This window comes from Punica granatum, chromosome 2, assembly GCF_007655135.1.
Source record: "Punica granatum isolate Tunisia-2019 chromosome 2, ASM765513v2, whole genome shotgun sequence".
Lineage (NCBI taxonomy): Eukaryota > Viridiplantae > Streptophyta > Magnoliopsida > Myrtales > Lythraceae > Punica > Punica granatum.
The window spans coordinates 34,526,485-34,550,633 of NC_045128.1; the positions used below are offsets into that span (position 1 = coordinate 34,526,485).

At 36.7% G+C, this 24,149-nt stretch overlaps 1 protein-coding gene across 1 annotated transcript; it reads left to right on the top strand.

Annotated features, from left to right (window-relative positions):
* Positions 1-21,247: 21,247 nt before the first annotated feature.
* On the top strand, positions 21,248-23,257 carry LOC116195389 (O-acyltransferase WSD1-like). The gene has a single exon (XM_031524551.1). The coding sequence runs from the start codon at positions 21,445-21,447 to the stop codon at positions 22,822-22,824; it is 1,380 nt and encodes a 459-aa protein (XP_031380411.1). The 5' UTR covers positions 21,248-21,444; the 3' UTR covers positions 22,825-23,257.
* Positions 23,258-24,149: the final 892 nt, after the last annotated feature.

Consider the following 24,149-nt stretch of genomic DNA (forward strand, 5'->3'; position numbering starts at 1 on the left):
GGGTACTACTTGATTATCGAAAGAAAAAGCACTGCTCATGGACTTTGTGCATATTTTCGGCTTCAGTAGACTTTTTTTGTAATTCGAGGAAATCCATAAAATAAAATAAAAACTCATGAGAGGGTATTTATTACAAAACAAGGGAATTTATAACCCCGAAATAATATCTCTCGAAAAATATTACATCAAGAAATCTGGGAAAATCATAGGTAGGTGGTACATGAAATATCCGATTGGCTTCCTTCCGTTCGAGCAAGCAAATCGGCATTAGGATTGGCTTCTCGAAAGACGCGTCCTGGCTTGATCGATTGAAAAAAATTGGCTACTTGTATGTCGGTTAAATGGGAGAGAAGGCACTGGCCCGGCTATAAGTCACTTGAAGAGTATGGAGGGTTAAAGTAAACATATAATTAGTTGCTATAAAGCCGACCATTCTTTTTTAGAAATGCAGAAATTCTGACCGCGGAAAGCCTGGCATATGCTCAGTCTTTTTTTTTCCCCGGGTAGATAAGGTACATCAATGTGCAATTTTCACCCAAAAAAAGAAAAAAAAGGTCCATCTGCAATTTATCTTTGGGAAAATTACAGCAACAACCCAAATATTTACCATTTTTTGAATTTGAATCCTAAAAGTTTGACTTTGGTAAAACTAGTCCTAAAACGTTTTGAAATGTGGCAGATCTGATCCTATCTGTTACGGACCGTCAACGGCGTCAAATTCCATCCAGTTTGCCATTAACATGCGAGACGACGTCAAACCTGGCCTAGTCAATCCATGCAACCCGACTTGAAGCTCCGAAACTAACAATATTATAAACCCGACCTGCTTGGATTCCCGCTCTTTCCTAAATTGAGCTGAAACCCTAATTTCACAAAATCTCCAAATCCCCCTTCGAGACCGAAGCTTTGACAACACTGTGAAATCTCCTACCATAACCCAAATCCGCTAATTCCTCGAAATCTCCCTTCAAACCAAACCAATCGAAGCAGACTCGAAGGAGGTAGGGATTACCGAGGAGTATTTTCTAAGTTCGTAGCCTTTGCAGTAGCTTCATCGATGTTACCTACCAAATAAAAGCTGAAGTTTAGGAAGACCATCTAATTCTCCGAAAAGGATAAATTTAAACCCTCTAATGGTTTCTGCTAGACCAACGTAAATACTTCTATGACGAAAAAGGGTTTGTGCACTTGCTACAGTTAAGCGATCCTCTTCGGATAATTTGTCCAACCCAAGGATAGCTATAATGTCTTGAAGTTCTTTGTAACGTTGTAAAGTTTGTTTAACTCTTTGTGCAGTTTCTTTACTGTTCCTCGCCAACGATTGGAGGAGTAAGGAGCAGTTTCTCGATGGATGTTTCTTGAAAACAGTGGTGAATGATCAACTGTTAACTGTCATTGATAGGGATGGGAACAGTCAAATGCTCATTGCTTGGGCCGTAGTACAAGTTGACAGTAGAGATACATGATTATGATTTTTGAGTCTTCTTAAGGAGGACTTAAACATAACTAATGGCTTGAGTTGATCAATCATATTGAGCAATAAAAGATAATATAAATAATATCATTCCTTAGTGGGACCGTACAAATTGCAGAAATTCTGACCGCGAAAAGCCCGGCAGGTGCTCAGTCCTTTTTTTTCTTTTTTCCGGTAGATAAGGTCCATCAATGTGCAATTATCACCCAAAAAATAAAAATAAAAATAAAAAAAGGTCCATCTGCAATTTATCTTTAATAAAACCAGAAATTTCGACGTTCCTCGACAATCAATGCAGAACCACGAGGAAGTTCATTGCAGAAAGACGCAGAAGAGGACGTACTACTGGAGGGAAAGGCACATGGAGTCAATGTGAGAGAATGAAATTGAATTTGGCCAGCAAGAGAAACAAGTTGAAATTAGGATAGGAGCATGATGAATCCCGGATGAAAAAGGGGCTTGAGTGGACTATTTTTGTTTGTTTTTAATCTCCATCTGTATTCTTGGGTCGGGTCGGTCTCCATCGGGTTTCTTTTTTGAACCCGAAAACCGAATATGAAGAAGAAAACCACCCAAGTTCCTAAATGGTTTTTCGGCTCGGGCTAGGTCGGTTTTTTTTTTTTTTTTCAAGTTTTTTGGCTTACACCCTAGCCAGTGTCGTGCTATACAGGCAGGTTGCCTGCAAAAGTTTGAGTAGGGTTTCTTGATTTGAGGGTAGGGTTTCGAGTGATTGAGGGATTACCCTCTGTCATCTCCTGATTTTAAATAATGGATTTCTCCTACCCTGCTTCTTTGAATGTTTTCTTCTCCGGAGAGTTTTTTTTACGACATAATTCTTGTGCTTGAATTCTTCTCCATCTTCTTGATAAATATCTTGACTAGGGCATCTTGATCACAATAACTTGCATCAGAGCTAGGCACCTAGTCTGGTCTCGAAGTCTGGCTGTGAAGATGTTTGTGGCGAGATTCGGATCGGAGAAATTTGATGTTACAATGTCAATGAAGTTCTTTAATTACAATGTTAATTATTATAGCAATTGGAAATAACAGTAGAGAATTAATTTTTTTTTTGGGTGAAAATTGAATTAGTTATATGTGCTAGTTGCTGCCAATAGTTCCATATTTTGCAATTATGCTGGTCCCATGATACGTAGCAAGACACAGAGCATATAAGCCAGGTGTGATTTAGGCAACAGTTATGTCGGTCCCATGACTATTTTCTTGAAATATAAAATCAACGATTCATCTAACATGATAAGGGATACATTTGTTACTATTCGTAATCAATACATGTTCTTTATTACTTTTTGTACGGTCTATCACTAATAGAAAAAATACTAAATATTTAAACTGAGTATCATAGTATGTGTCATTGGTATCTTGTCATGTTCAAATTTTAATTACATCTTCAATTTTCTATCCACTAGACTGTTCGATTTTGACGTAACACTCCTTCATTGCCCAGCAGTACCAGTGATGGAAACACTGTTTAGATGCTCACTTTGGTAACGAAGCCCTATCATTTTCAGTTATTTGAGAGACTCATCGGTGTAATATAATAAAATAGAAATATTAAATATACAATAAAATAACATAGATAATCTCACTGAAGTATTAAATCTGAAATCTCTTGCCTATCAAGCGAGGACGGGTATCACCACGCTACACCCTCCTTGATCCCTTTGCATCATCTATATATATATATATCATTAAAAATGAAAAACAAAGGTCTCTCACTTTACCGCGTTATCACTTACTTATTAAGAAATTTTTTTATCATTAATTATGTAGTTGAATATATATATTAAAATTCGAAAAATTGAAATATACAAATATATTTTCAATAGGGCATATTACTAGAATATAACCGAATATATAGATTATATACGATCGCATATAGCCTAATAAGAGCATTGTAATTTGCACGTAATTTATCATATATTATATCTACGGTTATTTTCAAATTCAATATCTTGATATATATCACCGTAAAATAATATTACTTTTTATGAATATATATGTATATATAGGGGGAAGCGAAAGACATAGCAGAACCGAACACATATGGATCCATATATATATATATATATAATTGCATTATTCAGCTAGGGGGAGATCGCAGTTGCCTTGCAAAGCACGTCCCTATCACAATGAGAAGAAAATTGGATGCTCTCTCCCCCTTTCTATATAACCCACGGAGCCTAATTAAATATATTTTACTAAACATTCTTTTCTCCTTCTTCTCCGAATTGGATTTTTAAATTATTTCTTTGACTCCTTGAGTGGCTCTTCACTCACCTTTTTTAATATAACAACTTACATATAAATACATAAAAAAATAATGAATTTAATAATTATAAAAGACAACGAATCAACTTCGCCTCGCAAACCCTACATGAGTGTTTCTGATGCGAACCCCGTCGAATCCGTCGCGGAACCCAGCAACAATGATATGGAATCAAATCCCGGATCGTCCAAGATAGAGATTTCGAAAGGTGGAATATCGACCCCGTAGCTATATAGAGCTAGAAACCGATATTATAAGAAGCTTAAGAACTACAAGTAATCGACTTGCAACCCTTGAAGCATAAGTTCAACAAGAACAATTGGAGAATATCTCTCACAAGATAGGAAAAATGGTAGAAGAGTTGTGTCTAAAACTAACATAGGGAGGAGTTTATATAATGCTCTTGCAATTGAAGACAATTAAGAAAAACAAGCATATTCTAGATGGCATATTCCAACCTAATAGTCCAACCAGATATTCCAACTTAATATTCCAACCAGATTTGGTGGCCATCTTCTAGAAGGCATATTCCAACCTAATAGTCAAACCAGAATTGGTGGCCATCTTCTAGGATGCATATTCAACCCGATTTGAGGTGGTTGTGGTCATCATTTAATGTCCCGATGTGTACTGATGAGGTTCAGCACTCTTGATGACCAAAATCAGCCCCGAGTCGACTCGCTCGTCTCTCGAACTGCATACCTCTTCCAGAATATTCGTCCATAAGTTCTGCAAGGCGTGCTCCAATTTCTTGGCACGTGCTCTGGTTATCGGTTCGGTAGAAATATGCAACTTGTCCTCATGCTCGGAGACCGGCTCAACCCTATCATTCCCCCCTTCTTCAAAAGGATTCGTCCTCGAATCTGCGCCCACATCAAAGGGAGAAAGATCAGAAACATTAAATGTAGAACTCACTTGATACTCTCCCGGCAAATCGAGTTTATATGCATTGTCATTAATCTTTTCTAAGACTTGGAATGGTCCATCTCCTCGCGGATTTAGCTTTGATTTCCTTTGGCTTGGAAACCTCTCCTTCCTGAAATGAACCCAGACCCAATCTCCCGGTTCGAAAGTGACATGCTTTCTTCCCTTGTTGGCTCGAGTGGCAGCTTGCTCGTTTTTGTGCAAGATGTGGTTCCTTCATGGATCTTCTTCACAAATTCTGCCTTACGCTTTCCATCAAGGCTAACAATCTCACCAATAGGCAATGGAGTTAAATCCAATGGGGTTAGTGGATTAAAGCCATAAACAACCTCAAAGGGAGAAAACTTAGTAGAAGAATGCATGGCCCGATTATATGCAAACTCAATGAATGGAATGCAATCTTCCCAACTTTTCACGTTCCTTTTAATAACAGCTCGCAGCAAAGTACCTAAGGTTCGATTTACAACCTCTGTTTGCCCATCAGTTTGTGGATGGCAAGTGGTAGAAAACAATAGCTTTGTTCCCAATTTCCCCACAAAACACGCCAAAAGTGACTTAGGAACTTAACATCACGATCACTTACAATTGTTCTGGGGATGCCATGCAAACGCACTACTTCCTTAAAGAAAAGGCCCGCCACATGAGTAGCGTCATCCGTCTTCTTACAAGGAATAAAATGAGCCATCTTTGAAAAACGATCCACTACTACAAAGATAGAATCCTTACCATTCTTAGTCTTAGGCAAACCCAAAACAAAATCCATTGATACATCAGTCCATGGATGACTAGGAACGGGCAAGGGCATGTAAAGTCCATGAGGTTGAATCTTAGACCTAGCTTTCTTACATGTGACACACCTAAGACAGATCCTTTCAACGTCTCTTTTCATATGTGGCCAAAAGAAATGCTCTCTCAAAACATCTAAGGTCTTAGCCACACCAAAATGCCCCATTAAACCTCCCCCATGGGCTTCCCTAACAAGCAATTCTCGCATGGAACTTTGTGGAATACATAGCTTGTTTTCACGAAACAAATACCCCTCATGCTTATAAAACTTGTCAAAAGCCCCTTTTTCACATTCAGAAAAGACTTCCTTAAAATCATGATCATGCAAGTATAACTCTTTGATATATTCAAATCCCAAAAGTTTGGCATCAAGAGTTGAGATAAGAGTATACCTGCGAGATAAGGCATCAGCCACTACATTTTCCTTACCTTTCTTGTATTGGATCACATAGGGAAACATCTCGATGAACTCGATCCAACGTGTGTGCCTTCGGTTCAGCTTGCTTTGACCCTTTAAATGCTTCAAGGACTCATGGTCGGTGTGAATGATGAACTCCTTGGACCACAAGTAATGCTGCCATGTCTCCAAAGCCCTTACCAAGGCATAGAGCTCCTTGTCGTATGTGGAGTAGTTCAACGCAGCCCCGTTGAGCTTCTCACTGAAGTAAGCAATAGGCCTCTTCTCTTGCATAAGGACGGCACCTATACCAATACCGGAAGCATCACATTCGATTTCAAAAGGTTTAGAAAAGTCTGGTAAAATCAGTAAAGGAGCAGAACTTAGCTTTTCTTTCAAAGTATTGAATGCATTCTCTTGCTCCTTGCCCCATCTAAAGCCAACTTCCTTCTTGATGATCTCGGTCAAAGGAGCAGCTACGGTGCTAAAATTGCGCACAAATCTTCGATAGAACCCAGCAAGGCCATGGAAGCTTCGGACTTCAGCAATGGTTGTGGGTGTAGGCCATTCCCGGATTGCTTTCACCTTCTCTTCATCCACTTCCACACCCTTGGAACTTACGACAAAACCAAGAAAAACAACACTTTCCAAGAAAAATTCACACTTCTTAAGGTTAGCATACAACTTCTCATGCCTCAGCACCTCAAGAACACACCTCAAATGATTCATATGATCATGCTCAGTTTTGCTATAAATCAGAATATCATCAAAGTAAACAACAACAAATTTTCCAATGTAAGCACGCAAGACATGATTCATAAGGCGCATAAATGTGCTGGGTGCATTAGTCAATCCAAATGGCATCACTAACCATTCATACAATCCACTCTTGGTTTTAAATGCTGTTTTCCACTCATCTCCTTCTTTCATGCGAATTTGATGGTATCCACTCTTCAAATCAATCTTAGAAAATATAGTGGAACCATGCAATTCATCAAGCATATCATCTAATCGAGGAATAGGATAGCGATACTTTACCGTTATCTTATTCACAGCTCGACAATCCACACACATTCTCCATGTGCCATCTTTCTTGGGAACAAGCAACACGGGCACAGAACATGGACTCATGCTCTCTCGAACATAGCCCTTGGTCAGCAGCTCATCAACTTGCTTTTGGAGTTCTTTTGCTTCTTCGGGATTACACCGATATGCTGGCCGGTTTGGAATGGGCGCTCCTGGAATGAAATCAATTTGATGTTCGATCCCACGGATTGGTGGCAATCCCGGTGGCGTCCCCTCAAGAAACACATCATCAAACTCCTGCAAAAGAGAAACCACAACACTAGGCAAAGATGGGTTAAAATTAGTAGATAAGTAGGCCTCTTTGTACAAGAACAATATCATTGGCCTTTCATCCTTACTAACACTTCCTAATTCTCTTTCTTTTGTGAAGAAACTCAATTTCTTCCCCTCTTTTCTTTTCAAGGCTGAACTCTCACATTTCTCCTTTTCTTTTGGTTCAGCCACTCTCTTACTTTCTTTTGAACTCTCAGCACTGGACTTTTTGATTTGGAGTTGCTCTTCGAACACTTGATGTGGTGGCAGCGGTGCAAGTGTCATGCTTCGACCATCCTTGATGAAACTATACCGATTCTTGTACCCGTCATGTGTAGTTCTTCGATCAAATTGCCATGGCCTCCCGAGTAACAAATGGCTGGCTATCATAGGAACTACATCACACAAAACTTCATCATGGTACTTCCCAATAGAAAATGAGATTAACACTTGTTTTGTCACCTTTAATTCACCACTCTCATTCAGCCACTGAAGTCTATATGGCCTTGGATGCTTTTGAGTGCTCAAACCAAGCTTCTCCACCATCAGCTTGCTTGCCACATTCACAGTGCTTCCCCCATCAATAATCAGTCCACATACTCGATCCTTCACGTGGCATCGAGTGTAGAAAATGTTCTCTCTTTGTAGCCCATCACCATCTTCTTTGGCTTGCACATGTAGAGCTCTCAAAACAACAAGAGTTTGACCCGATACAGCATGCTCCACATCATCGGCATCTTCAAGTGATGGTATAGAGTCAGTGTCACTCTCATGCTCATCCGCACTTGCAATCTCCCCGTTATCTAACATAATCATGGCTCTCTTGTTCGGGCATTGAGAAGCATAATGACCAGAACCCAAACAACGAAAGCACTTTACATCACGGTTTCTTTGAGGTTGGGAAGAGGAGTTACCCCTCTCTTTAGAATCAGATGATGGCTTGGTTGCAGGCTTGTTTCCCTTGGCCTTCTCCTCTTGCTTCGAACCAGTCCATTTAGGTCCAGCCCCTTCAAACTTGGAAGTCCACTTCGAATTCGAATTAGAGGATTCGAACCTGGATGACGATCGTCCCCCCTTCTTGAGTTGCCTCTCAACCTTCATAGCCATGTGCACCAATTCTTCAAGCTCCACATAATGGTGCAGCTCCACAATATTGGCAATCTCCCGATTAAGTCCACTAATGAACCGAGCCATGGTTGCCTCTCGATCCTCCTCAACATTGGCGCGAATCATGGCAATCTCCATCTCCTTGTGGTACTCCTCCACGGTCTTAGACCCTTGCTTAAGATTCTGCAGCTTCAAGTATAAATCCCGGTAGTAATGGGATGAGACAAACCTCCTCCGCATGACAGCTTTCATGCCCTCCCAATTGTCAATAGGTCGCTCTCCATTTCGGCGTCTACTCACCGTCAATTGATCCCACCAAACTATGGCATAGTCGGTGAATGCCACAGCTGCAAGCTTCACCTTCTTCTCCTCGGAGTAGTTGTGACAATCAAAAACCAGTTCAACCCTCCTTTCCCATTCGATGTAAATATCGGGATCGCTCTTGCCTTGGAATGGAGGAATGGTCAGCTTGATGGACCCCATATTACGATCAACGGTGTCTCTTTCTTGGCGCCTTCCACGTCCGCGCCATGGCGTCTCAGCCCTTGCTCCTCGAGCTCGTCTCATTGCGGCAATGGAAGACACATCATCCTCATCATCATAGGATCCCTCCTCGTGGCCATCAAATGGATCAGTAGTAGGTGCTGGCTGTCGGTTATTGTTCCTCCTTGGTTGCTGATTGGGAGCTTGTCGCAACTGGTCAATCCGCTCATCATGCCTCTCCAACCGGTCATTTATCGTATTGAGCACCATGTTCATTCGCTCAAATTGTTGTTGCATAGCCCGAATGATTGTGCTTTGACCAGGCCCTCCACTACTTTGCTCATGTCCCCCGCTATTTTCTTGCGACATGTTGAAATCTGCAAAGAAATATTAGAGAAAAAGAACCTCACAATCACTCCCTCACGTGTTTACTCTCAAATCGATGTCACACAAACTCTCGTATTTCACTCGATACAATGGCTTTTACCCTCTGATGGTCTCACTCCCTCTGGCCTTTTTCCTCTCACAGATTTCTCCACAAAGTTCTGGACGAACTGAGCAATCTAATTACAAGTCCTTGAGGAAATTACTTGCTCGAGCCACTTATAATATCAGTTCCAAGTAGCAAAGAAGCAAAGAGATATGGATGGACAAGATGTATGTAAAAGGAATGAGCTCAGAAAAATCAAAAAATGGAATGGACACAAATACGATCGGAGAAAAGTAGAATGGGAGCAACTATGACAGATCAACTTAAGGTCTGTGTAATCAGATCTCCTCTCCTCTTTTTTTTTCGATTCTTTTTTTTTTTTAGCTATGAACAGATCAGTCAAGACTAAATGGAAAGGATAAAAATGGAAGATAGATCTAAAAATTCCAGAATGGTGAACAAGGAAAGAACAAGGATAGATGAAACCTCAATTTGGAGCCTAAGCTCTGATACCAAAATGATGTGAACCCCGTCGAATCCGTCGCGGAACCCAGCAACAATGATATGGAATCAAATCCCGGATCGTCCAAGATAGAGATTTCGAAAGGTGGAATATCGACCCCGTAGCTATATAGAGCTAGAAACCGATATTATAAGAAGCTTAAGAACTACAAGTAATCGACTTGCAACCCTTGAAGCATAAGTTCAACAAGAACAATTTGGAGAATATCTCTCACAAGATAGGAAAAATGGTAGAAGAGTTGTGTCTAAAACTAACCTAGGGAGGAGTTTATATAATGCTCTTGCAATTGAAGACAACTAAGGAAAACAAGCATATTCTAGATGGCATATTCCAACCTAATAGTCCAACCAGATATTCCAACCAGATATTCCAACCTAATATTCCAACCAGATTTGGTGGCCATCTTCTAGAAGGCATATTCCAACCTAATAGTCAAACCAGAATTGGTGGCCATCTTCTAGGATGCATATTCAACCCGATTTGAGGTGGTTGTGGTCATCATTTAATGTCCCGATGTGTACTGATGAGGTTCAACACTCTTGATGACCAAAATCAGCCCCGAGTCGACTCGCTCGTCTCTCGAACTGCATGCCTCTTCCAGAATATTCGTCCATAAGTTCTGCAAGGCGTGCTCCAATTTCTTGGCACGTGCTCTGGTTATCGGTCCGGTAGAAATATGCAACTTGTCCTCATGCTCGGAGACCGGCTCAACCCTATCAGTTTCCGATCACGGAAATAAGAGAACAAAAAATGCTATTAATATGAAAATGTTAAATATAATTTGTACAAAAATAAGTACAATATAAAAAAAAACTTTTAAAAAAATCTGAAATATTCAAATACCATGATTTTTTTATAATCGTTTAGTATGAGCAAATTTTTATTTAATTAATTTTAGCATGAATCGACATTTTAAATCTATACCATTAATAAGAATAGGTAAAATTTCACAAATACTTTATTCCATTAACTAGCATACACTATTATAAACTAAAAATAATGAATAGTTGTCTCTTAGTTATAGTAAACTATACGGGAAACCAATATAGGAAACCACGGTACAATAATTAATTGGAAATACAATAAAATAGAAAAATATAAAATGTACATGTAATATATACAAATTATCGGAATACAAAAAATTTTATATACACGGTGAGTTGTGATCCATCTTCTAAAAATATTCATAGTTTAACTTTAAAAAATTTAAGGTAAACGTACAGAAAAATACAAACACTCACATAACTTCCTAATTATAGGATTCCATCATCAATATACATATTTTATGGTCTCATCGTCAATAATACATTTCTTAATATAATTTATAAAAATGTCAAGTAAAAGTATTTCAAATTATCATTCCACTGTATTTCTAAAATATATCTTACAGTACATCCAAAAAGTATTTCTCACAAAAAAAAGAAGCTAAAATATAAAATTGCAACAACACTAGTTATAGTGTAATGCACGACCGACAATTATGAATAGATATATAACCCCACAATATCCCAAGAGAAACTTCTTTCTACGAGCATACATTCCGAATCTTCTCAAATGATGATCTTTCTCACGCCATAGGGCATTACTATATATATATGAAAATAAAATCAAAACCAAATTCTCACGCCACCACATCATCAAAAAATAGAAACATAATTATCTCGGTTTGCCATGTCATTACTTATGTATTAAATAATTTTTTATCATTAATTATGTAGCATAATCTATTATATTATTGCATATAACCCAACAAAATATATACTATATACATTAGCTGTTATTTAGCAAATCTTTTACATTGTAGTAATCGAATTGTTATTCATATATATTATAGCAAAATACATAGTTAGAAATCAATACTAACGAATGTTTATAATATTTCTAGAGTTGTCCTTTGTATTTGGGCAAATATATTCTTATAATATTTATATTGTCTGTTTTTATAATATTGTTTGTTTATTTATTTTTACTAGTCTAAAATTAAATATTCATAATATTCTCTTATCTAATATATATAATAGAACACGTAGATTTTTTTATTTTATAAATATATATATTTGCAGTATATATCATATATTGAGACTTAGACTACTATTTCCAATTATATATATGCCGTATATATTGTATAGTGGAACTTAGGCTATTATTTTCTAAGATAAAAATTTCATTAAATTGGAACGTTTATATGTGATAAGAAATTTCTATATTAATTTGTATGATATTTGCACTATATATATGTGCATGTTTATTCGATATACTACCGTCAACATCTTACATCAATTTGGTCGATTCGTAAGATTTCACCAGCATTTCACTAGGTTTCATCTGATTTTCTCAAAATTCATGATCGTCAAATTCATGTTTTTTGTATAAAAATAATATTTTTAGGATGTTATCTGGATGTTAGTTTATTTGGTGCGTTTACTGCATGAAAATTTTTCTTTTTTAACATATACCTTAATAGCTCGTGAGATGATACAACGATTTATCATATATTAAAAGAATTGGGAACGAAAGGAGTAACAAAATTATCAATTTTAATATATTTTCCATGATAACGAGGTAAACTTTGCTTGTTTGGCCAAGTATATTATTTTATTAATCAAAATTAATTTTTTATTAATTTATTGTTTCTAATGAAATTAGGATTCATTGATACATATAAGTATAAGAAAGTCTTAGATTGATATGTTTCAAGCCTTACTTCTAGAAGAAACTTATACACAATTAATTATTTGAAGATAATTTCACTCTCATCGAAGTATCGTCTAATTGATATTCAAATAAGGATATTGATTTTGCTTAGTTGATATGTATGATATTTTGTAATTTATTGATATCCTTAACATAATTCATTCGGTTTTAACTAAATTAGTTTCAACAAAATATTATTCAATTGCGCTCCCGCAACGCATGGATCATCACCTAGTTATTACCTAAGGGAAAAGAACAATAATGCATCAAATTCAAAGTATCAAACAGCAATATGTGCGGCCAGCAACTGCCTTCATCTCCAGCGAAGTGCCTTCGAAGCACTTGGCGAGGAGCTCGAGGTCAGAAATTATGTCCTTCGCAACTTGAATTTGAAGGTCCTCTCAATCTGCGTAGCTAACTATGTGCATAGTGAGGGCATAGGGCAGGCTAGGAGAACTCCCACTGACATAAGTTATGGGGTTTCCCAGGTAAGCAATCTCCTCATATTGGAGATTGTCAACGTGGCGTTGCAAGTTATCATCTTACTGAGGAAGCACGAGCCCTTTGGTCCAAAACACGAGATCGAGAAGGCTTATTTCTTTGACCATCGTTGATTATCATAAATCTCTTATATAATGTTTTGTACTGTTCGAATATTTGGTGCATTTGGAGGTTTAGGATTAGGATATCAAGGTGAAATGACGAAGGTGTCTTAAATTATTCTTTTTAATTTTCACATAAATAGATTAATCGGCCAAAAAAAGATAAATAAATTAATATTCTGAAAGGAGGGAAGCAGTTTTAATGGGGGAATCGAGAGAGGAGGAACTCTAGTGCGACGAAAGGAAGTCGAGTGCGAAGGAGGCGGAGAGGTCGGCCTACGATTTTCCCAGATTTCTTGATGTAATATTTTTCGAGAGAGATTATTTCGAGGTTATAAATTCCCTTGTTTTGTAATAAATGCCCTCTCATGAGTTTTTTTTTTATGGATTTCCTTGAATTACAAAAAAAAAAAGTCTAGTGAAGCCGAAAATATGCACAAAGTCCATGAGCAGTGCCACATTTTTTTTTCATAGTTCCTATTTATGATAATCAACGATGGTCAAAGAAATAAGCCTTCTCGACCTCATGTTTTGGACCAAAGGGCTTGTGCTTCCTCGGTAAGATGATAACTTGCAACACCACGTTGACAATCTGCAATATGGTACAAGAGGAGATTGCTTACCTGGGAAACCCCATAACTTATGTCAGGGGGAGTTCTCCTAGCCTGCCCCATGCCCTCACTATGCACATAGTTAGCTACGCAGACTGAGAGGACCTTCAAATTCAAGTTGCGAAGGACATAATTTCTGACCCCGAGCTCCTCGCCAAGTGCTTCGAAGGCGCTTCGCTGGAGATGAAGGCAGCTGCTGGCCGCACATATTGTTGTTTGATACTTTGAATTTGATGCATTCTTGTTCTTTTCCCTTAGGTAATAATTAGGTGATGACCCATGCGTTGCGGGAACGCAATTGAATAATATTTTGTTGAAACTAATCTAGTTAAAACCGAATGAATTATGTTAAGGATATCAATAAATTACAAAATATCATACATATCAACTAAGCAAAAGTAATATCCTTATTTGAATATCAATTAGACGATACTTCGATGAGAGTGAAATTATCTTCAAATAATTAATTGTGTATAAGTTTCTTCTAGAAGTAAGGCTTGAAACATATCAATTTAAGACTTTCTTATACTTACATGTATCAATGAATCCTAATTTCATTAGAAAAAATAAATTAATAAAAAAACTAATTTTGATTAATAAAATAATATACTTGGCCAAACAAGCAAAGTTTACCTCGTTATCATGGAAAATATATTAAAATTGATAATTTTGTTACTCCTTTCGTTCCCAATTCTTTTAATATATGATAAATCGTTGTATCATCTCACGAGCTATTAAGGTATATGTTAAAAAAGAAAAATTTTCATGCAGTAAACGCACCAAATAAACTAACATCCAGATAACATCCTAAAAATATTATTTTTATACAAAAAACATGAATTTGACGATCATGAATTTTGAGAAAATCAGATGAAACCTAGTGAAATGCTGGTGAAATCTTACGAATCGACCAAATTGATGTAAGATATCGACGGTAGTATATCGAATAAACATGCACATATATATAGTGCAAATATCATACAAATTAATATAGAAATTTCTTATCACATATAAAAGTTCCAATATAATGAAATTTTTATCTTAGGAAATAATAGCCTAAGTTCCACTATACAATATATGCGGCATATATATAATCGAAAATAGTAGTCTAAGTCTCAATATATGATATATACTGCAAATATATATATTTCTAAAATAAAAAAAATCTACGTGTTCTATTATATATATTAGATAAGAGAATATTATGAATATTTAATGTTAGACTAGTGAAAATAAATAAACAAACAATATTATAAAAATAGACAATATAAATATAATAAGAATATATTTGATTGCATAAATAAATAATATTATACAAACATAAATTTGATTGTGGTTAATATTATAAGAATATATTTGCCCATAATACAAAGGACAACTCTAGAAATATTATAAACATTCATTAGTATTGGTTTCTAACTATGTATTTTGCTATAATATATATGAACAACAATTCGATTACTACAATGTAAAAGATTTCCTGAATAACAGCTAATGTATATAGTATATATTTTGTTGGGTTATATGCAATAATATAATAGATTATGCTACATAATTAATGACAAAACATTTATTTAATACATAAGTAATGACATGGCTAACCGAGAGAATTATGTTTCTATTTTTTGATGATGTGGTGGCGTGAAAATTTGGTTTGGATTTTATTTTCATATATATATATATATATATATATATTAATGCCCTATGGCGTGAGAAAGATCGTCATTTGAGAAGATTCAGAATGTATGCTCGTAGAAAGAAGTTTCTCTTGGGATATTGTGGGGTTATATATCTATTCATAATTGTCGGTCATGCATTACACTATAACTAGTGTTGTTGCAATTTTATATTTTAGCTTTTTTTTTTTGTGAGAAATACTTTTTGGATGTACTGTAAGATATATTTTAGAAATGCAGTGGAATGATAATTTGAAATACTTTTACTTGACATTTTTATAAATTATATTAAGAAATGTATTATTGACGATGAGACCATAAAATACGTATATTGATGATGGAATCCTATAATTAGGAAGTTATGTGAGTGTTTGTATTTTTCTGTACGTTTACCTTAAATTTTTTAAAGTTGAACTATGAATATTTTTAGAAGATGGATTCCAACTCACCGTGTATATAAAATTTTTGGTATTCCGATAATTTGTATATATTACATGTGCATTTTATATTTTTCTATTTTATTGTATTTCCAATTAATTATTGTACCGTGGTTTCCCGTATAGTTTACTATAACTAAGAGACAACTATTCATTATTTTTAGTTTATAATAGTTTATGCTAGTTAATGGAATAAAGTATTTGTAAAATTTTACCTATTCTTATTAATGGTATAGATTTAAAATGCCGATTCATGCTAACATTAATTAAATAAAAATTTGCTCATACTAAACGATTATAAAAAAATCATGGTATTTGAATATTTCAGATTTTTTTTAAAGTTTTTTTTATATCGAAATTATTTTTGGACAAATTATATTTAACATTTTCATATTGACAGCATTTTTTTTGTTCTCTTATTTCCGTGATCGGAAACACTCATGCAGGGTTTGCGAGGCGAAGTTGATTCTTTGTCTTTTACAATTATTAAATTCATAAATTTTTCTTTATGTATTTATATGTAAGTTGTTATATTAAAAAAGGTTAGTGAAGAGTCACTCAATGAGGCAAAGAAATAATTTAAAAATCCAACGTGGCAAGCTCTCATCGAACGAATAGTAGCCTCTCATGGCATAAGTCCGGGAAGTCAAATTAAATACCTATAATATAATAGATAGATTTGTGTTGGCCAATTCTTTTTTTCCCTGAGGAAGATAAAATGATTTCAAAGTGTCGTCCTTTTTTGACGATGTCTAATCCAAAACCTTTCTATTTCCCACACACATAACTTCCAGTTCAATTAAGCTCGATCGGAAACTTCCAATAATAATCAAATTGGAAGTTCGATAGTTTTTGGAACTTTCAATTCGATTGTTACAAGAGACTGTTAAAAAATAAGGAATTGAGAGGAAGAAGTCTTATATCAATGACATAAGTTGCCGATTCAAATTCAAGAGTTATTTTCCGATCTTTTCTAGTGGGACTTATGTGCATTGTATTTCGATTTATTTTACATCATTATATTAGTCCAATAAACCTCCCTTACGACAAAATAGAAAAGTAATCGAAAATAAAAGAAAATGAGAAGTCTCGCACTCTCTCTCTCTCTTTTTCCTGCTTAAAAGAAGTCTCAGACCTTATAAAAGCTAAAATCTTCGATTCCAATTGGATCATGATCGGCCCGTGTAGATAAATTGCGGCCCGGCAACTTATCCGGGCTGGGCTTAAGAGTTCACCGCACAAACATGTCTTTACCTATATAATGCGATATTTGATTAATCGAAAGGGCTTCGCTCTAGTGGTAAAGAGAGGCGTATGCAGTCACCTGATTTGAAACTCCTTAATGTCAACTTGCACCGTCTTTGGCCAGTTTGTCCCATTTTGCGTTCCGGTGGGCCGGGATCGTAAATTAGTCAAACGGTACCTAAACACTCTACGATATATTAAAAAAATACAATATTTAATTATATTGGAAAAGGAAATATCATGACGCATATTTTTAATTTGTTTTGTTAAGGGGATTTCTTATGAACAGATTATTTTCGATAAAATCTCATTACACCTAGATGTGTAATATTAGGAATTAAAAGAACGAAGCCGTGTCGAAATTGGTTGCCATCTGATATGACGGTTCATTTATTAGTTTTTAGAAGCTCGGATGTCGAAATTCCATGTACTCCTTGGAGGCCTCTAAGCATATCACGTCAATGCAATCACGGTTAGTATGGTGTTTTAATTTTTATAAACAAGTACTGACATTTCAACGTTTGAGATAAAGGCCTCCCATTACGCAACTCGTGAGTAAGCAACTTGATCAATGGACTTAACCATCCCATTATGGACATATTGTTCGCATCCGAAAGCCATCGCAGGGACCAGTCGATGCATAAATTTCGGGAAAGGGACACACAAGAGTGCCATTTATATAGCATCCCATCACAAAAGAAGGTTGGTTCGCGCAAGTTAAATAATTGGGATGGTGACCGGTTTTAGTAGTATCCACCAACTAACAACTCAATGGGACCCTTTTATTCGCCTTGGCGATTCCATACCCAATTGTTCCTAACGTTCCATCGTGACTATATATTATTTTTTTCTTGCAAGTAACTACTTAACTAATATATTGTGTATATATAAGGATAATTTTTTTTTGGGTGAAATATATGTGAGGATGATAAATCTCATGACATGCAAGGCATGCTCGTCCACATGTAATTGTTCTACACACCTCCTATTGTCTTGTCTACAATTCCATGACGTAGCTGTTCTCTGTCTCTGTTCTGTTTCATAGAATTTGCCGCGTTGCACATGGATTTAGCACGTTGAAATAAAGAGTATGAATAATTCTACTAAATATCAAATTTGAGATTTCTTAATCACTAGACGAGAGATACGTCATTATACTATATCTCTCATGATTGTTGTGCTGCACATTTATTTTTTAGAAAATGCTATTTCCTCCTATAAAATCTGCAAAACTTCCTGCGAAACAAGATAAATAGACACGTGTCAATAGGTATAAGGGCATAAATGCTTGACATTCCCTCTTAACTTCTGCGTTGCGTTTGGTCCCCGGCATTGGAATTAGGGTGGATTAAAATTTATAAGAAATTTGAAATGGATTTGGGATGAGGCCCTTGATTGAAATCTTTTATTTGATTGCACCTGAGAATAGATCGGAAGCTGAATAAGAAGAATTTTAAACAAATTAAAATACCCTCTGCATATTAAATAGTAAAAATGAAAATTAAAGCTTTTTTCTTAAAATAAAACTTTATCCACTACAGCATCACAATAGCGTCACCGCTGCCGTCCATCAACATAGCTTGATTTGCATCAATGAGCGGAAAACGGACCTCTCCCAACCGCTCTCGACACGGCGAGAATAGAAATCACTGGAACAACGAGAGTCTCGCCGTGGCAAAAAATCACCGGAACAGTGAGATTTAGCTATGGGGAATGGTCGGGACCAAGCCCCTACTCATGAGCCTCAACAGGGCGACGCTCGTCGAGGGTCCGAGAGGCTCGCCTTGGGCTGGCAAGCACCGGTAGACGACTCAACAAGGGCGTTGAGCCCACGACGGGGCTTTACTGAGGGCCAGAAACCTCACCGAGGCCTTCGAAATTTCACAAGTTAGGGTCTTGTTGTAAACTTTTCTCACAGCTAAATCTCACCATGTCGGTGAGATTTAGGCACGGCGATGCCAGATCTAGCCTCATCGTGCCAAGAGCAGCCAAGAGGAAGTTGGTCATCGACTCAAGGGCACAGGTCGGACAGAGGCGACGATGGTGAACGGTCAGCGTGGAGGTTGCAGTGATGGCTAAGGTTGAGGCGGTTTTGAGTTTTCATTATTTTGGGATATTCCCCTCAAGTCCGATTTGCAAATCTGACTTGGAAGGGAGGATTAGCAAATCAGGATAGAAGGGGATTCTAGGGGAATCAGAATCGCAAATCGAAACCTTAAAATAAAACCTAACATGGACATAATTTGGGGCAGAATGGGAATTCCAATCACCCCAACCAAACATGCTGTTACTTTCTTTTTTTTCCTTCTAACTTATTGGATACCGGAATCATGGTATCTAATAAGTTTTTCTGATCACTTTTTTTTATTGATTTTTTAGCTTTTCTTCTATATTTCTATGATCAAGAATTCTCACCATTTCTTAGATTCATGGACCTAATTCAATTCAGTGGCATATCCTACCCTTCTTTTTATAATTTCTATTCCTGCCCTTAAACTTACGTGCAACACCGACACGTGCACAAAAACAAAGAGATGGGATTTAAATAGAAACACAAGATACATTTTAATGTTTATTTTACTAATGAAAGGATTATATAATTATGTCATAACCTTAACTAAGATGTATATATCATTAAACAAATATTATGCAAAATATTTTAGACATACCTATATGTGCAATGACTCTTCTAAAGTTAAAATTAAGGCTCAAAATACACCTCTACTTACGTCTCATAAAGCAAAATAAACTTTTTCTCCCATTCATATTTTACAAACATTAATTTAAGAATGGTTCATGGAGATAGTTTGAACATGATTAGATATTCTTTTAATTGTTCTTTTTGCTAATGTCCATTTTCCAAACTTAAATGAATGATTATCTACAATAGATTTCGAAACAATTTCTGATAAAAAATCTACGACAGTACAATTGTCAAAAATCTAATTCTAACTTCTAGAAATTAATCATTTTACGTTTTCATATTTTATGCCGAGTCAACTCATCATAGTTCCATAAAAAAAAAGCTTATCACGGAAACTTAAATTGGAAATATTTGCATATAAATGTGGTTTTGTTCAAAGAAAATAGTGAAGCTAATTGCATATTATATTTTTTATGCAAGGAAATTTTGTAAAATTTTATTTTTCAAACTTAAGTTAAATCCCTAAGGAATTGTGATCACATGGGAATCGGGATGAAGTGGGAAAATATATGATGCGTTTGGTTTAAGAGTTAAAGTAATTTTAATTTTGATTATGAAAAAAATAAATATTATATAATGTGTTAAATTAAAGTTAAAATTTAAATTTTTATAATTTTAATTTTAAAAATAAATCGGCCAATATTGTTTTTGTGCCAGTGTTGCCGTGTTGGTGTCGCAAACTTTAAGGACTTGAATAAAAGGGGGGAAAAAAAAGAGCAAAAGTCAAAAGGGACAATCAAGCATTTTTTTAATAAGGGGTGGGCGTCAGATGGTTAGTGGTATCTAGCATGAACAGTAATCATTCTGAATTTTTGAGACAAGAATTTTACTACCAGTAATCATAACGAAGAAAACTGTCTCGAAAAATATTTGATTTTACGGTTTGATTGACCGAACTGAACGGAAATATAAAAAAACAAAAAAAACTAAGCTTATGATTTCATTAAATTTCATTCATCCAGATACTACAAATACTAAAAAAAGAAAGTTAAATAACATTAGTCCATAAAAAGGAAATAAAAAAATTCATATAAAATTGAAATTATAAATTTTATACTCTTTACCTCATTTTGACCTTCTCTTAAATTAAAATTTTTAAATTTCATAAATAATAATTTTATGAACATATACATTTGGGACGGAACGATTAGCCGTGCATTTTTAATTTTGAAACCCGCAATTGATTTTCATTTTGGAAATCCTGAACCGAATATTCCCCGTTACCGATTAATTCGGTTTTTTCTTGTTCGAAATGGAACAGTTTTGCGAGACGGTTTGATTATCAGGATTTTTTTTATGTCTAAGTCTCTCGATTCGCAGGAATTTTCGGCATATTATGTAGGAGGGAATAGCAAAGCTCTTTATTTTTACGGTATGCAGTTGGTATTCGAAAGATCAATAAATTGCGACTGATTCAATTTGAGTCGAGACATGTCAAGAGATAAAATTTTCCTGGCCTAAAATTTTTAAAATTATAATATTCGAATTCGGGAACTTATTTGAAAAATTGAGTATGAAATTGCTCCACATTGGCTATTCAAAGATCCTTTGGCTTCTACGCCCCATTTAAAGACGAGAAGAAAAGGAAAATCAACCAAAACTCCATGAGGAGTCAACTTTGTCCATCTCCGGAACCCAATTCGGAGCAGAGCACCATATCAATTAACTGCTTCATCAATAGAGGTTGATAAGGGCTTTCTCGGGCTTTTCACGGGCGGGCGACTTGATGGGGTCGCTGGCGGATGGCTCCGACGAGCCGCTTACGCCGGCCGGCCGGCTGTTCCTCCAGAAGGAGACCAACCAAGTGGTTTACTGCGCTTTGGGGATGAAGCACCCGATTGATGTCGAAGCTATGAAGGCCTCGGTAAAGGGGTCTATCATGGGGAAGCACCCGAGGTTTGGCAGCCTATTGGTCCGTGACCGCCGCGGAGTCGAGCACTGGAGGAGGACCGAGCTTGACATCGACCGCCATTTTGTCGTAGTCGATGAACCGGTTACTGATTCGGGAGATGATGAGGCCGCGGTGAATGAGTACATGGCGGATTTGTCGATCTCCTCGGGGCTTAGCACTGATAAGCCCTTGTGGGAAGTCCATGTCCTCAGGGTCCACTACTGTTTGGTCTTACGGGTTCATCATTCGCTGGGAGATGGGATATCGCTGATGTCGATGTTCTTGGCCTTGTGTCGGAAGGCCAACGATCCCGATTCCCTCCCGACAATCCCCTCTGCGAAACCAAGACCACGGGACGGTTCGTTTTGGAGCATGGTTCTGAGATTCCTGCAGATGGTATGGTTCACAATTGTATTCGCGTTCGGTATTATCCGGAGGAGTACGTGGGCCAGGGACCCAAAGAACCCGATCAGTGGTGGGGACGGCGTTGAGCTGTGGCCAAGGAAGCTGGCCACGGCGAGGTTTTGGCTCAAGGACATGAAGTTGGCAAAGGCAGCCGTGCCCGATGCAACCATCAATGATGTCCTTTTCGGTGTTTTATCAAGGGGGCTGTCTAAGTACTTGGATGAGAAATGTCCTAATTCGATGCAAGAAGGGCTCCCTATCACTGGAGTGGCCATGGTTAACCTGCGAAAACAGCCCGGCTTGCAAGAATTCGCCGACATGATGACCAAGAACCCAGGACTGAGGTGGGGGAACCGATTCGGGTTCGTACTCCTCCCGCTCTATTACCGTAAGAACGACGATCCACTGGAGCATTTGAGGAAGGCTAAGAAGATGTTGGACCAGAGGAAGAACTCCTTGGAGGCGCACTTCTCATACTGGATCGGAAATCTCGTGATGTCGTGTTTCGGGGCGAAGGCCGCAGGCGTCCTCAACCGAAGGATCCTTTGCAACACCACGTTTACAATCTCCAACGTGGTCGGGCCTCAGGAGGAGATTGCATATGCGGGCAATCCCATAACCTATATTAAGGCGAATTCTTCTAGCCTACCCCATGCCCTCACCATGCACATGGTGAGCTACGCAGGATGGGCCGACCTTCAGATTCTGGTGGCCAAGGACATAATTCCCGACCCGGAGTTGCTGGCCAAGTGCTTTGAAGACGCTCTACTCGAGATGACTGCGACCGCTGCTGCAGCTCTTAAAGATTAGGGGTTGAACATGCTTGGTGACTCGATTTGTATCATAACGAACATACCTGGGTAAACACCTAGCCAAATTTCAGTCAAGGGAATAAGGTATGCACATCATAGCGTTTTCCATTTTTTTTTTCCGCCCGGTTATTAGACCTGGTAGTTTTCGTTTTTTATAATGTCTACATGTGGTGTAAAATATTCATCATAAAAGTGTCATCATAATTTTTATTTTTTTTAATTGTCCTCATCATCATAGTTGAATGACAATTCCTTAGTAGGAAATTGGGGGGACAATCTACGCATATCGGTACCCTTTGGACTGGGTTGGGCTTAAAAGATAGATGTGGGCCAGAAGCTCGGCCCAATTCAATCAAATCCAGTAAATGCCATATGAATATGATGTACGTATGTATACCTATGCTATTCAAAGGAAGGTCCTTTTCTTGTAACTTTTGTTTTTCAAAATTGCCGGTGCTTCATATATTTCAATTAATGAGAACCACAAAATTGAGGCTAAAATAGTAAATTTCATGATAATAATTATTCATTGACTCCTATTTCCCATCACCCTCTCTTCTCTATTTTTTCTCTTTGTTCTCTCTCCCCTTCCCACTGTGGAACGGGCAGCTATTTTTAGTGGAAACTTCGTTTTTCTATGGTTAGTTCTATGTAAATGTATCATGAGCAACTTACGAGAAAAAAAAATGTATAATGAGCAATATTAATAATTTTCACTAATAATTGTTTTGTTTTTCGCAAACATTATTCATTCGCAACTTAATTAAAGTAATTTTAAAATAATACGTAGTCCTTTCATACCTATTTTATTTCAATTTTTTTCTATATATGATTTGCACGTAGCACTGATTTGTGAGAGATTTTTCAGTGATCATATCTCACCACATGACATTTTGAAGCATCACTTAAATTGTAATAAATTAAATAATAAGTGTTAATTACTCGATTAATTGAATTAATTTTATTGATTTTTCCTCACTACATCATTATAGGGTAGGATCATTTAAAATTTTCTCCTAATTTCTTCTAGTACGTAATATGTGGTAATATGAGATGCCAAAATCAGTAACTGCAAGAATTTTTGTATTTTTAATTTGGATAGTTTTGTAGAAAAATGATGATGATGATCATCATAATAATAATAATAATAAGTGCATTTAATCTGATTATTATAATTAAATAAACTTGTGTGTATAAAATTGTGAAAAGGGCTTTTGGAGAGGGAGGGGAGGGGTTTACATCAAAACTAATGCCCTAATTATGACATCTTGCAGAGCAATCCAAATTGGTGAAAGGGCCTCTTAAAGAATCCAATGCAATCAG

Coding starts and splice junctions, on each gene's coding strand:
- LOC116195389 (XM_031524551.1), top strand. CDS start 21,445: ATGGGGTCGCTGGCGGATGGCTCCGACGAGCCGCTTACGCCGGCCGGC.